Source organism: Grampus griseus, assembly GCF_964374135.1.
Source record: "Grampus griseus genome assembly, chromosome: 20".
Taxonomy (NCBI): domain Eukaryota; kingdom Metazoa; phylum Chordata; class Mammalia; order Artiodactyla; family Delphinidae; genus Grampus; species Grampus griseus.
The window spans coordinates 15,767,027-15,781,965 of NC_139014.1; the positions used below are offsets into that span (position 1 = coordinate 15,767,027).

The 14,939-nt window shown below is 43.1% G+C and overlaps 1 protein-coding gene across 1 annotated transcript in view; it reads right to left on the reverse strand.

Annotated features, from left to right (window-relative positions):
* Positions 1 to 5,564: 5,564 nt before the first annotated feature.
* ITGB3 (integrin subunit beta 3) overlaps positions 5,565 to 14,939 on the reverse strand; it is a 52,018-nt gene continuing 42,643 nt past the window's right edge. The window contains exons 14-15 of the mRNA XM_082678885.1: positions 10,149 to 10,315; positions 5,565 to 8,435 (exon numbers count right to left, since the gene is read on the reverse strand). Of these exons, the coding sequence (XP_082535011.1) occupies positions 8,370 to 8,435; positions 10,149 to 10,315 (233 nt within the window). The 3' untranslated portion in view covers positions 5,565 to 8,369. The remainder of the gene's footprint in view (positions 8,436 to 10,148; positions 10,316 to 14,939) is intronic.

Below are 14,939 nucleotides of genomic sequence, written 5' to 3' on the forward strand. Positions count from 1 at the left end.
TGGCTTTTAACTCATGGACTGAACCCCAGTAAGATTCACAGGAAATTCACAATTTTTAAAGAGAATTGTACTGTCAGAAACACTGCCAGCTTGGCCTCAAAGAGACAGAGAGAGTACAGAAAGAAAAGAGGCCTTTGGACCCTCATGTTCTATTAGCAGGGAGCAGGCTAAGAAAACTATTTAGGTGCAAACCATGGGCTACCTTTCATGAAAAACGGATGACTTAGAGGCTGTAACAAAGAGCCTACAGGGTAGAACCTAGAGCCAAGGAGAATTATTCTGAGGCCTTGAAGGTGGAACTGCAAACCTGTACCTGAGTGAATTTGAGAATTGCAATGGGCCAGGAACTTCTGCGCACCTCCTGTTTTCTGTCTGTTGGAACAGGAGTGTCTGTAGTAGTTATCCCATCTGTCCCACCATTTTACATTGGTTGTTGTAGGAAGGAAGCATATAGCTTCTTTAGTTCACAGGACTTCAGACTGAGAGGTACTCAAGTAGCTGTATATAAGGAATTCACCCAAGAAGCCTATCTACCCCTGGATGTATTTAGAGGATAAGACTCTGGACTTTGAGCTGATGCTTGTTAGTCTGCGACCTTGGGAGCTTCCTGGGGTGAAATCTGAAACCAGCCCCCCACATGAAGGGCAGGGAGAGACCAAAGAAAGAGGCAGACCACTCCACATTGGTAGGTGGCAGGTTTAATAAGCAAGGGAACTTACATACGAGGCTTGTCTTGGGAGGCTGCAAGACAAGTAGATTTCTGCACCCACCCACCAGAACCCTGAAAGTTTATATAGAGGCTCTGGGAAGCAGGGAGGGGCAGTATAGCAGTAGAGGATTAAGAAGTACAAACTATTATGTATAAAGTAAGCTAAAAGTACAGCACAGGGAGTATAGCCAATATTTTAAAATAACTATAAATGGAGTATAACCTTTAAAAATTGTGAATCACTCTATTGTAACTTATATAATATTGTACATCAACTATACTTCAACAAAAATTTTTTTTTTAATTTTAAGTTTATATAGAGGCTTTAACTAGGTTCAGTCATATATAACATCTGGACAGTCTCAACAACACCTTACTGTCTCAAGGCTACGTCCTTGAAAAAGTTCCCACTGTGGAAACAGTAGGCAAAATGTACATTCCAAGGACAGGCGAGGAAGTGAGGAAGCTCCAGTTGGCCAGGTTCAGCTTGTGGGTCATCCAGCAGTCTCATCTTCTTGATTACCTCCTCCAACAATGCTGTAATAGGGTAAGACTTGGGGGGCTTGGGAGGGGTGAGTTTATTTTGCATGTGGGAGGACTATAAATTTGTGACCACTGGACTTCCCTGGTGGACGAGTGCGTAAGACTCCACACTCCCAATGCAGGGGGCCCAGGTTTGATCCCTGGTCGGGGAACTAGATCCCACATGCATGCCACAACTAAGAGACCACATGCCACCACTAAGAGACCACATGCCACAACTAAGAAGTCCACATGAACAACTAAGAAGTCTGCATGCTGCTGCAGCAAAGAGCCCGAATGCTGCAGCTAAGACCCGGCACAGCCAAAATAAATAAATAAATAAATGTTTTAAAAAAATAATAATTTGTGACCAGAGGGTGGACTGTGATGATTTTTAAAATATGTCCACAAATACTTTGATGCTTGTATTAGTTTTCCATTGCTACTGTAGCAAATTACCACAAACATCATGGTTCATGGTAAAAAAACAGCAATTTTTTACCTTACATTTATGGAGGTCAGAAGTCCTAAATGGGTCTTACACGGCTAAAATCAAAGGCTGCATTCCTTCTGGAGGCTCTAGAGGAAAATCCGTTCTTACCTTTGCCAGCATCTAAGGGCTGTGTTCATTCCTTGACACATGGCCATATCACTCTGACCTGCTTCCATGATTACATTTACTACTCTCATTCTGATCCTCTTGCCTTCCTCTTATAAGGACTCTTGTGATTAAATTAATTCTACCCAGATAATCCATGATAATTTCCCTATCTCAAGATACTTAATTACATCAACAAAGTTCTTTATTCCATGTAAGGTAGCATATTCACTGGTTCTGGGGATTAAGATATGGATATTTTTGGCTGGGGGTGGGAGTGGTCACAGGCAATGGTTTTGTCTACCACAAAGTTTTTCTTTTCAAGAAGAGGCATCTAGTTCCCTCCCCTTGAATGTGGGCTAGATTTAGTGAGCTATTTATAATAAAGAGTATGGCAGAAGTGATGATGTGACACTTAAAAAAACTAAGTAATAAAAGACATGGCAGCTTTCTCCTTGCTCTCTCTTGGATTACTCACTTGTGGAAAAGCCAGATGACATGCCACGTGAACACTCAAGCAGTCCTATGGAAATGTCCTATTGTCGATAGCCAGCATGGAACTGATGCCTCCTGCCAACAGCCATGTGAATAAACCATCCTGGGAGAGGATCCTCCAGCCCCTTTGAACCTTCCGTTGACTGCACCTCTGGCCAACAGCTTGACTACAACCTCTTGAGAGACTCTGAGACAGAACCACCCAGCTAAGCCATTCTTGAATTCCTGAACACAGAAACTGCAAGATAGTGTTTGTTGTTTTAAGCTGCTAAAATTGTGTGGTAATTTGTTATACAGTAGTAATCCCCTAGGTCACATCTTGATCCATGATGTCTGCTTACAGTCTAGCCATCATCTCTACATTCCAGCCTGCAGGAAGAAGGAAGAGGAGAAGAAAGTCACGCTCCCTCCCTTAAGTGGCACTTTCTGGAAGTTGTGTGCACCTCTTTCATTAACATCTGTCAACAGATGGCCATCACACACCTAGCTTCAAGAGAGGCTAGGAAACAGTATTTATTCTGAGCAGCCATGTGTCCAGCTAAAAATTAGGAGTTCTAGTACTATGTGAAAAGGTGAAAACAGATACTGGAGCACAATTAGTAATCTCTGTCACAGTGGATGATTATAAGGGTACCGAAAAGTAAAGTCTGGCATAGATCCATCAACATTTTTCCTTTTTCTTAACAAAATATTTCCATCGGCCATCACATGATATTTATACAGGCATTCACTCTGACCTCTCCAAAGAATCATGCCTATTGTGCTTGAGTCACAAAAAAACTAATATATTAGGTAAAACACAATGAATTGTGAAACTTTTTCCTTTCAAAGATATTTTCAGGGACACTGTTAAAGAATAATTTACAATGGAGGTTTTGCCTAAAGTCTCTTAAATTTCCTAAATGTTGCTTTCTAGATACTTACATTCCGTGTGCATTCTTTGGTGTACTGTCAGAAAATACACAGCTAATGAAAAATATTTCCTCTATGCAAGAGGCTGGAGAGACATCACTATGACATTAGCAGCTGCAAGGAACACAGTCATGTTCCTGATCTATAATTTTCCTTTCACACACAATCCATTCTTGGATACCCACAGTAAGTGGATTTTTAAAATTTTATTTAACAGCATGGTTAATCCCGATCAAAAGGTTTAAAACTGCCTCCTTGTGTGCTTTAATCAAACTAAAACAAATTAGGAAAATGTATTTCCAGAATATATTATATTACAAAACCAAGTAGAAATTATTTTTCAACAAGTATTAAATAGCTTATCTGCAAAGCATATATTATTGTTTCCTTACATCATTGTGAAAAACGAGGGCATTGTAATTCCAAGAGAATCTACTTATAATTGGTCCCAGTGGTCATTAGATGTCTATTATAATAGAATTCAAACTACAGAGGTCAAGAGTTAAAGGATTACACGTATACTTGACATATTGCTTTCCATCTCATTTTCACATAAAGTCCTCCATTTTCATCCATTTAGTCATCAGTTACCATGACGTAAATAAAACAATGAATCTTACAAAATTTCACCATATAAGGACTCAGTCTAGGTTCACATAATCTTTTTATGATGACATGTACTGTATTGTTTTTAAAAATGTACATTACGTAAGGAATGTAAGACTCAAAGGCAAAGATAATAAATGTTCTATAAAGTACTTCAATGCCACACTGTCAGTGCTTAATAAATTTTAAATAGCAAAAAGTGAAGTTACAAATTCTAAAGTCTTATTCTGGCATCCTATTGGATGATACTGTTAATAATTAAGATTTTGATCCTATCTCCTGTGAATTAATGCAGTAAGAGTATTTTTTTGCCTCAGCTTGGTACACACAAAAGGTTTTCTTCTATGCCAGCCAAGTATCCTGTTAGCGTTTTTTTCCCCTGTGATTCTGATCTATTACTTCTTTTAGTTTTTCATGGGAATTTGTGGCTGTGAGTGAACCCAATAAGCCTGTGATTACTTAACTTGGAAAATGGATTGAAAGTAGACTTTCATTTTGTGTGGGTAGATATTTGGTTTTCTTAATCTATCAGCCAAGGTATGTTCTTAATCCTTTAGTAACTGAGCTGACTTATTGTAAACTTCTTTCTAAGCCAGAAAGGATAGGTATGTGATTCCTTAAATCAGTGGTTCTCAAACTTGAGCATGCAAAAAAATCACCAGGGGGACTTAGATCATCTGGTCCTAGGGCCGACACTTTGAAACCCACTGCCTTAAATAAAAGTTGGAGTTTGGAAGAAGTTGATTCCAAGCTTCATGGATGACTTTGAGGGGTTCAAGACTTCAGTGGAGGAAGTCATTACAGGCGTGCTGGAAATAGTGAGAGAACTAGAATTAGAAATGGAGCCTGAAGATGGGACTGAATTGCTGCAATCTCATGATAAAACTTGAACAATGAGGAGTTGCTCCTTATAGATGAGCAAAGAAAGTGGTTTCTTGAGATGGAATCAACTCTGGGTGAAGATGCTGTGAAAATTGTTGAAATGACAGCAAAGGGTTTAGAATATTACACAAACTTAGCTGATGAGAAAGCAGCAGCAAGGTTTGAGAGGACTGACTCATTTTGAAAGTTCTACTGTGGGTAAAATGCTATCAAACAGTATTGCATACTACAGAAAAATCATTTGTCAAAGCAAGAGTCAATCAATGTGGTGAACTTCATTGTTGTCTTATTTTAAGAAATTGTCACACCCTCCCCAGTCTTCAGCAGCCACCACCCTGAACAATCAGCAGCCATCAGTATTGAGACAAGACCCTCCACCCGCAGAAAGATTAGGACTCGCTGAAGGCTCAGATGATGGTTAGCAGTTTTTAGCAATAAAGCATTTTTTAATTAAAAAATAAAAAAATAAAAGTTGGGCATTTAAATGGTCCTGTAAGTAATTTGCCATTAAGCCTTTATTTTACTAATTTATGCTTCCTGCAGACAAAACCTAGACTAAATTGACAGTTCTGTTGAGATTATACAAGTTCCTAAAAAATCTCCAATTAAAAAAACAAAACTCTGACTCTCATAACAGTAAAAATGTACTCATTTTGTTACTAAAGTCTAAAGAAAAGCTCTAGGTTCCAAAACTAACTTCAGTTCCCGGAATCGTCATCATTCTGTTACATTTGGAAGCACACTTGTTCTAAAATAATCATTTGTGAGGCAATGACACTCTTATTCACCCAAAGGAAACAGAAATAACAACACAGGAAGCACTGGGCAGCCTTAAGCCAATTCTTTTTGGAAAGCACATTTAATTCACCATTGCACAACTCAAACAGAGGAGGTGGTTAGGAAGTCAGGAAGTCAGGTAGGTAATTTCAACCAGGAATATTTAACAAAGAGAAATATCTTGAAATCATGAATGGTCTAGGAATATCTGAGAGGTAAAGAACTGACTTCTTATGTGACAACTTGTCAGGAATGTTCAAAATTTCCCATTATTGTCCACAGACCCTGAGATTGAACGTAAAATATCTCCAAAAGAGCTAGGCACAAATAACTTCTTTGGGCTGTTTTGTCTGAGGCTAAAATACTATTTTGATGTTCACCCTACACAATGCCAAAACTGACTGCTCTTTGCTATCTCGGGAGCACAGCTACAGCTTCTCCCCACATACAAACAGTACTGATCTTCAAAGACTATGAGCCTCATTCCAGAAACTCAGACAAGATTCTTACTGTTTTTTTCATCCTTTGAATACATGTTCCTCCTCCTTTGATACAGTTTCTTCATATAAACCATTTTATCTAAAGAAAGTGACCAACTGTTACTCCAGTGGAGTCTCTTCTCAGTAGCCAAAGGTTATAGTTAGATTCTAAACTTCTTGGATTCATGATCATCCCTCCCCGTTTATCCCTCTACAACATTACCATCCTCAACAGGAAGGTGTAATCCACGAGTGAGGCAGGGCTCGGTCATCTGTCCTGTTCCTAATCCCAAGGCTTATTCTCAATGTTAACACATGGATACAGAAGACACATTGCAGCTACTTCTTATGGAGTCCTCTTCCCCAATTCGTGGATGAAACCATGTGCAAAGTGAACAAAGAAATAATAACTAAGTGGAGCTTAAGTGCTACACCAGGAGATGTGACTACCAACAACAGTTGGAAAAGGGGTTCTGTGAGACGACAGAATGAAGCTTTTTCATTGAGAAAGGTGATATGGGATGACATCTGCTCTTGCCAGAGCCAGGTCTCCCAACTGAAAAAACAAACAGTATCAACATCCCACAGAATCCTGACTGCATGTTTGATGCCACAGTAAGTCCCAGCATCACAGACTGTTGACACTGAAAGAGACCGCCTAGACTGGCTGGTCCAAACCCATCATTTTTCAAACTAGAAAACTGAGCCCCAGGAAAAAGAAAGTAACTTGCCTTAATTAAGATTAAAGTTCCTTAGCTGCAACACTGAGGCCAGGACTTAGATTTTCTGACCATCAGACCACTGTTTTTAGGCCCCTCCCTTTTTCTTGGGGAGTGGTGGTGGTGGTTAACGTTGAACGAATGTAAACACCAATGGAGTTTTTCTGCTTTTGCTAGAAAAAAAGAACAGCCCATTTACCTCCTCCTGCTTGGGCAAGGTCCAGCATGTCCACGTGTCCATCCCCGCAGGCTTCAGGGATGAGAGAGCCCTTACAGACCCAGCAACTGGGCAGCAACTTGCTATGAATGACGCCAAGTGGGAGTGTCTGCATCCAGCCCAGGTCTGTGTGGCTTTTCACCCTTTTCTTCTTCATCATCAAATAAAATTACAAATATAATGCAAGTGTGTTTATATCTATGCTCCTTTAGATTAAACAAGCCTCATCATGGTTTCAGATGCCCCAATGAGAAAAATAAAACAAAATTGCACTTGTGGCCTCTCAGATTAAAGACTGAGTTAAAATGAGGTTGCCCGGCCCATAGGAGAATGGGCCACACACGCTGATACGACTGGCCCATCATTCCACCCTGGCACTTATGCCCAGCAGACTCAAAGACCCGTGGGAATGACGCCTTCACAAGACACCCAAGAGGTAGATAAATGCAATCAGCCCCATGGGTGGACGTAGCACACAGAAGCACAGGGTTGGGTGTGTGGAGGTGCCTTGGACACGAGACAGAAGGCCTGAAGGGTGAGGCCAGACCTCTGGCTCTAACCATAGCACTCTCCCTGGAAGGAAAAGCTTCTGGTCATGAGAGAAATTCCCAGTATGTAGCAAATGTCTATAGTAGTGAGAGGGTGGAATAGGAGGTAAAGAGGTGTTGCTGGTCTAAGGGTGACACACCTTTTCTACACGAATCACTAGGGTAGAGCTGTCAATGAGGCAAATCTGAAGGGTTAGGATTATGAACTGGGGAACTCGGGCACCTTAACCCCAGGCCATGCATGACCCGTGGGTGACCCTGCCATTCTCACTCTCAACAGACCGAAGAATAGGTAGCAAGGACTTCCTTTAGGAGAGAACCATGCTGGATTGAGGTGATGGCAAAGACAGGCAGCTCTGATGGTTCAGCTCTCCCCGGATTTCTCCTTCTGCCTGAGGGAAGGGAGAGGAGCTAGGGGCATGGATGACACAGCAAGGCTGCAAAGCCTGGCAGTTCCTACCAGAGCTGCTGAGAGTCAGGCCCAAGAACCACAAACACAGGGTAAACGAAGGTCCCTTTCTCTGAAATGAGAGGCCTTGGCCCTGCCCTCCTCTTTAAGAGAATGGCCTGAGAAGGAAAGCTGGCTTCCCACTGAGGTAATGAAGAATACCTGCTCAGCTACTAGGTCACCCTCAGGTTAAGCAGGTAGACTCCCTGAAGGAGGCGTTCTGAGGACAAAGGCGAGCAGCTCTGCTTATCTGGGACACATCACAAGTTTTAAGTTACACACTCTCCCACACGCAGCACACTCACATGCACACACGCACAGAGACCCACATTCTTCCAACCCACCCCACTCCAAGCCCCCAATTCCGCCCCACAGGTATTGCCCCTGTAAACACGACAGCAGAGACACCCACAATCCTGGGACAGTCTGATAGTGATCTGAGGATGACTGCCTGTCATTAAGTGCCCCGATAGGTGATGTTGGTGAAGGTGGACGTGGCCTCTTTATACAGTGGGTTGTTGGCCTGCGGAGAGAACAGAAAAGTGTCTTACAGCGAATTCCTCAATTCTTCCCTACCCTCAGGGTTTACACGTCATCTGAGATGTTTACCCAAGACACTCTTCTCTGGGATACACCATCGATGGACTGCTTGATGCTCATGGTACTCACACATTTGCTCTTAAGGAGGGAATGGATAGGAAATAAGAGGAGAGATAAAGTGGAATGCTATCTTGCCACCATGCCTAAGGGGTTAAATTCAGCCCATCACTTTTGGTGATCCCAAAACACTTCAAGATAGCTTTTAGCCAATACTTCCTACTTCCTCCCTCCCTATGAACTCTCTCTTTTGCCTTTCTCCCTTTTTTTCTTTGTTGTGACTGTGATTGGGAGTGTGGGCAGAAAAGAGAAATGTAGCAGGTGGTGGCTGGAACCTGCTACATATAGGACCACATTTGCTCAAATAATTCTTTTTTTTTTTTTTTTTGTGGTACGCGGGCCTCTCACTGTTGTGGCCTCTCCCGTTGCGGAGCACAGGCTCCGGACGTGCAGGCTCAGCGGCCATGGCTCACGGGCCCAGCCGCTCCGCGGCATGTGGGATCCCCCCGGATCGGGGCACGAACCCGTGTCCCCTGCATCGGCAGGCGGACTCTCAACCACTGCGCCACCAGGGAAGCCCTCAAATAATTCTTAATCTGTTTTCATCTCATCCCTCAAGCACTACCCACAAACCGTCACGTTATCAGGAAAAAGGCCCTCACAATAATTTGGTTTCCCAAATTATTTTCTAACAAAAAGAGACAATTCCCATTAGGTCTAGTAGTCCTCAGTGGTAGCCTCAAGAAACAGAGGACATTCTCATGTGCCTCAGAGAGTCAGGATTTCTACATCATCTGAACAGAAACATCTCAGTTTCTTGGGACCCTTGCGTACAATGGCCTGAGGTCACCACCAAATGGGAACAAACTTTCAGCCTAACCTCAGGTATTCAGGGAGTCGGTCATTTGGAAGGTCCAGAAAAAAGTTAAAATGTGGAACACGAGCCAAAGGAGAATAGAGTAAACTTAAGTATACAGAAGGTTCTCCATAAATGCTTGTTTGATTGGATTCAATCAGGATAAACTTCAGGGAGCGTACTTTTAAGAGGCTGACCCAAAATAATTCCTATCATAACCTAATTCCCTCCCACAATCAGGAAAGCTGCTTAACTTCTCTATACTCAGTTTCTTGGTCTATAAAATGGGAATAATAATGTTACCTACCACATAGGGCTGTTATAGAGATGAAATAAATTAATACGTAAAAAGCATTTAGAACAGTTCCTGGTAAATCCTCAGTAAATGTTAGTTATTATCTGTCTCTGTTTGTCTTTAATGCTTTCATCAGTAGTATATCATGTATTACTATATGTCCTCAGTGTAGGATTCTCAAGTTTGTCCTGTCTCCCTCACTCAGAGAATAGTTTCCTTTTCGTCACTTCGCGGTGTCCAGAGCAGAGCTGAGCCCTCTCTGTGCTCAGTTGGTACTCACTGATGCGGTAGAGAGAGAATCGGGTGGTTTCCAAGAAGCATACGGACAACAGGACAGTTAGACCATCTCTCAATTTCCAGAACAGAGGCTAACTGGGAAACTATGGTGCTGGCTGATGCTGGCCACCCTAAATAAGCATCTGCTGCTTCCTCTTGAGACCCTTGAACCAGCGACTTAGGACAATGCCCAGCTCAGCCCAGCCTCTTACTGTGTCCCATTTGGCTCTGGCTCTCTCTTCCTCAAATTTAGCAAACTCCTTCCGGTCATGGATGGTAATGAGGAGCTTCCAGATGAGCAGAGTAGCAAGGCCGATGAGCAGAATGGCCCCCATCACTGAAAGCAGGACCACCAGGATGTCAGGGCCCTTGGGACACTCTGTCAGGAGAGAGCACAGAGCAGGGTGGTTGGCAATGGAACAGGAATCATTCGAATTGGCTATAAATAAGATCTTCTTGACAAAGTACTGAAGTATTGGGTTGGCCAAAAAGTTCGTTCGGGTTTTTCTGGCCAATGTCATGAAAAACCTGAACGAACTTTTTGCCCAACTCACACTAGAAAGTTATCTAAAGGGAACAGAACTTATAAAATAAGCCAATTAATTTTTTAAAGGAGGGGGGTACAAGCTTTAGAGCAGCAATAATCTGTCCTGATTGTTTTAAATGAGAGGTTGTTAGTTGGTCACCCACAGGCGGAATCTAGCCTACTCTGTGTGAGTCCCCACAATTGGTTTTTGTTTTTTAATTTTTTTAAATAAATTTATTTATTTTTGGCTGCGTGGGGCCTTTGTTGCTGTGCGTGGGCTTCTCCAGTTGCGCAAGCGGGGGCTACTCTTTGCTGCGGCGCGCGGACTTCTCATTGCGGTGGCTTCTCTTGTTGTGGAACACGGACTCAAGAGTGCAGGCTCAGTAGTTGTGGTGCATGGACTTAGTTGCTCCGCGGCATGTGGGATCCTCCCGGACCAGGTCTCGAACCCGTGTCCCCTGCATTGGCAGGCGGATTCTTAACCACTACACCACCAGGGAAGACCCACACAGTTGTTTATTAAAAATTTGATTTTGTGGGTGACATTGAGTAATCAGGAGATTCTCCCCTTAGAATTTCAGATTCTTCTTCTCTTTAAAAAAAAAGTCAAAAGACCTAGAACCACTGAACCTATATTTCTATAGGGTTGTAAATGGCTAGGGCTGAGGAGCAGCTGCCCATTTTAGATGGGACACGTTTTTTAGTTTGCCAGACTCCTCACTACTCCCTCTTTTCTCCACTAAACAGAGGCAAAGTGTGATTTGCCATTGAGTCTGTGCCACTGTGGGCTTTGGAGCCAGACTGCCTGGGTGTGAATCCTGGCTTTCCACTTACTCTGCTATGTGACCTTTGATAAATTATTTAACCCTTCTGGTGTCTGTTTCCCATTTCTCCATCTCTAACAGTAATAGCCCTGACTTCAAACCTTTATTATGAGGAATAATTAAGTTAAATATATTGAAAGAACTCAGAACAGTGCCTGGCAGATCCAGTGCTCGATAAATATCAGCTACCATTATTACTGGTGCCCCTGTTACACGTGGCTGTTTTCCCTAATTTACTTACCCAGCTCCTGTAGGCATTTGAGTTAGCTGCCCTGGTTCAGATATCTAACATCCCCGAGGGCTGGGAACCAATGACAATTTTAGCATACTTTGAGACTAGGAGGCTTGCCAGCCAAGACAATATTTTGGGTTTCTTCCCAAAATATTTAGTCATCCAAAATCCTAACCCTATTGAGAACCGACTTCCTGTTCAAACCCAGTCAACAACCAACATAAACAGAGGTACGTCACCCCTCTGAGGGCCAAGATGAATATGCTCTGAACAGCTCTGCTTCCCATCAACCACAGACGTCTGATGAGTGACCTCGCTCCGGTAACTTCTCAGGTGTTATGTAATTAGGTGTTTGTATATGTGAGTACTGATGGGCCTGGAAAGGAGTCACACCTACCTTCCACACTGTTTCCCACCTTCTTCTCTAAACATATACACTATGCTCACCACACACTACCCAAAAACAGCCACCACCAGAATCCAAGCTGGCTATTTCCCATCCCACCAAATTACAAGCTGTCTATAATGAAAGAAATGTCTGGAGAGAGGCTGTGAGGTTCCAGTGTCCAAGGTCCTAGGAGTGAAGGGCCCCCGTTCTTCTGGGAAAAGCAGTTACGAATTCTCTGGAAGACTGAGGTAGGGCTGACCCTCAAACCTCAAAGTGGAATCTCTTCAATTTTACATGTCAGTACAGGCAGGACAGGTAGAATGCCAGATCTTAAGGGGAAAGATTAAATCTCTTAACCATCTGTCCTGAGAGGGGTGGATGGCAGGCTTCCTGGAAGCAGACACAAGATCAGGCGGTCTCTGGAGAGCCCTCCCAGCCACAGTGATGATGGCCCACGGCGGGTGATGACCCAAGGTCAGGGAAGACAGGGTAGGGTTAGCAGACTTGACAGACTAAAGTACAGGAAGTCCAGTTAAATTTGAACTTCAGATAAACAACAAATAACTTTTTAAGTATGTACCACATATTGCATGGGACATATTATATTTTATCAGGCAACACTATCTGGAAGTGATGAGGGCTCAGCTCAGGGGAGCTCATAACCTGAGGGCTGAACACCACTTGGCCAATGCCAAACTCTGGTGGTGCCCTCTTCACTGCCCTGCAGTGGCTCAGCCCTTCAAAAAGGACATCTGCAAGGACATGAGTTAGGGAAGAGAATGAGAATAATCTCCTCCTACACTCAGGGCCCCAGACGCTACCATCTACTAAAAGCCAGAGACCCTGAAAATGATTGGAGGTTGGGGTGAAAGGAGAGGCAGAACTTGGAATTCCAGGACTACAAGGTAGGAAACGTAGGTCTAGGGTCCCATCTCCTAATGTGGAGGAAGGGGTCTACTGGCAGTAAGCCTAAAAAGTTACCCTCCACTCTGTTAACTAGTTATATGTTACCATCCCAGTTATCATCATCTTCGTTCCCCACAACTCCAGGAAGTAGATTCCAGTCTCAGAATACGAGGTCAAATGATTTGGTAAGTGATACAGCAAGAGCACCAGCCGGATTGTTATAACAAAGAGATGAAGTAATGTTAAACCCCAAAGCAGGAACACACTGCCCTTCTGTAACGAGAAGGGACAATGGTACAGATCGGGAGGGTGTGGGAAAATCCATTTAATGTGTTAACACAGGTGGATGGGAAAGTGTGAGGAAGTCATGGCCAAACTAACCTATATCTTCTCCCCCAGAGAGATATACCCAGACTCCTCCCTCTCCACTTCCCCACACCAGCCTTCCCTGAGTCACAAAATAAAACTAAGGTGATGCCCTTTCCTTACCTTCCTTCTCCCTTATAAAGGATGAGAGTTCTGGAAAGGCTGATGAACAATATCACAAATGGGGACCCCATGCTTTCCTCTACCCACGGGGACAGCAACACCCTGGGTGACATAGATGTAGCCCTCTTCCCACCTTCAACCCCTCCCTTCTTTAAGCAGCTAAAAGTCTGCCAACAGATATTAAGATGTATATAAGTCTGTCTGTCTCCTAGGAATAATCAGTCCTATTAATTCATTCAAAAACTGTGTATTAGGTATCTTCTCTGTAAATGACTGAGCCAAGTATGGGGATATAACAGTAGATAAGACAGACACCATTCCTGTGTTCATGGAACTTATGGTCAGCTGAGGGAGACAGCCGCTGTGGAGAACAGTATGGAAGTTCCTTAAAAAACTACAAATAGAACTACCATACGACCCAGCAATCCCACTACTGGGCATATACCCTGAGAAAACCATAATTCAAAAAGTCATGTACCACAATGTTCATTGCAGCTCTATTTACAGTAGCCCGGAGATGGAAACAACCTAAGTGCCCATCATCGGATGAATGGATAAAGAAGATGTGGCACATACATACAATGGAATATTACTCAGCCATAAAAAGAAACGAAATTGAGCTATTTGTAATGAGGTGGATGGACCTAGAGTCTGTCATACAGAGTGAAGTAAGTCAGAAAGAGAAAGACAGATACCGTATGCTAACACATATATATGGAATGTAAGAAAAAAAAACTGTCATGAAGAACCTAAGGGTAAGACAGAAATAAAGACACAGACCTACTAGAGAGTGGACTTGAGGATATGGGGAGGGGGAAGGGTAAGCTGTGACAAAGTGAGAGAGTGGCATGGACATATATACACTACCAAATGTAAAATAGTTAGCTAGTGGGAAGCAGCCGCATAGCACAGGGAGATCTGCTCGGTGCTTTGTGACCGCCTGGAGGGGTGGGATAGGGAGGGTGGAAGGGAGGGAGACGCAAGAGGGAAGAGATATGGGAACGTACGTATATGTATAACTGATTCACTTTGTTATAAAGCAAAAACTAACACACCATTGTAAAGCAATTATACTCCAATAAAAAAAAAAGCAGCAATTTGATAGTGTGATGAAGGCCCATCTAAAGGGAAGCACAGCTGCTGTGAGAATCAAACAGGTCACCAAATCTAGTCATCGGAATGGAGGCTGGAGGAGGTCTGAGATGGCTCATCAGGGGACGTGATGCATCTAAAGCAGAAGCATTCAAACATTGGGGAATATGTCACAATTGCCAGGAGCATTAACAAAGGACACAGAGGCATAGGCCTGTGGAAGTAAGACAGGGCTCAGGACTCTGGATTTTTTAACAAGGGAACATACAAAAGTTTGAGAACCACTGCCCTAAAGCAGGGGCCAGCAAACGACGGCCCAGTAAGCCAAATGCGGCTGGCCACCTGTTTCTGTAAACGCAGCCAGACCCCTTCATTTGCATATAGTCTATGGCTGCTTTCCTGTGTCAGAGTTGAGTAGTCACAGCAGAAACCACCTGGCCCACAAAGCCTAAAATATTTAATATCTGGCCCTTTACAGAAAAAGTTTGCTGGCCCCTGGTCTAAACGATGATTTGAAGAAATTCCTATGGCTGTAAAGAATGTCCA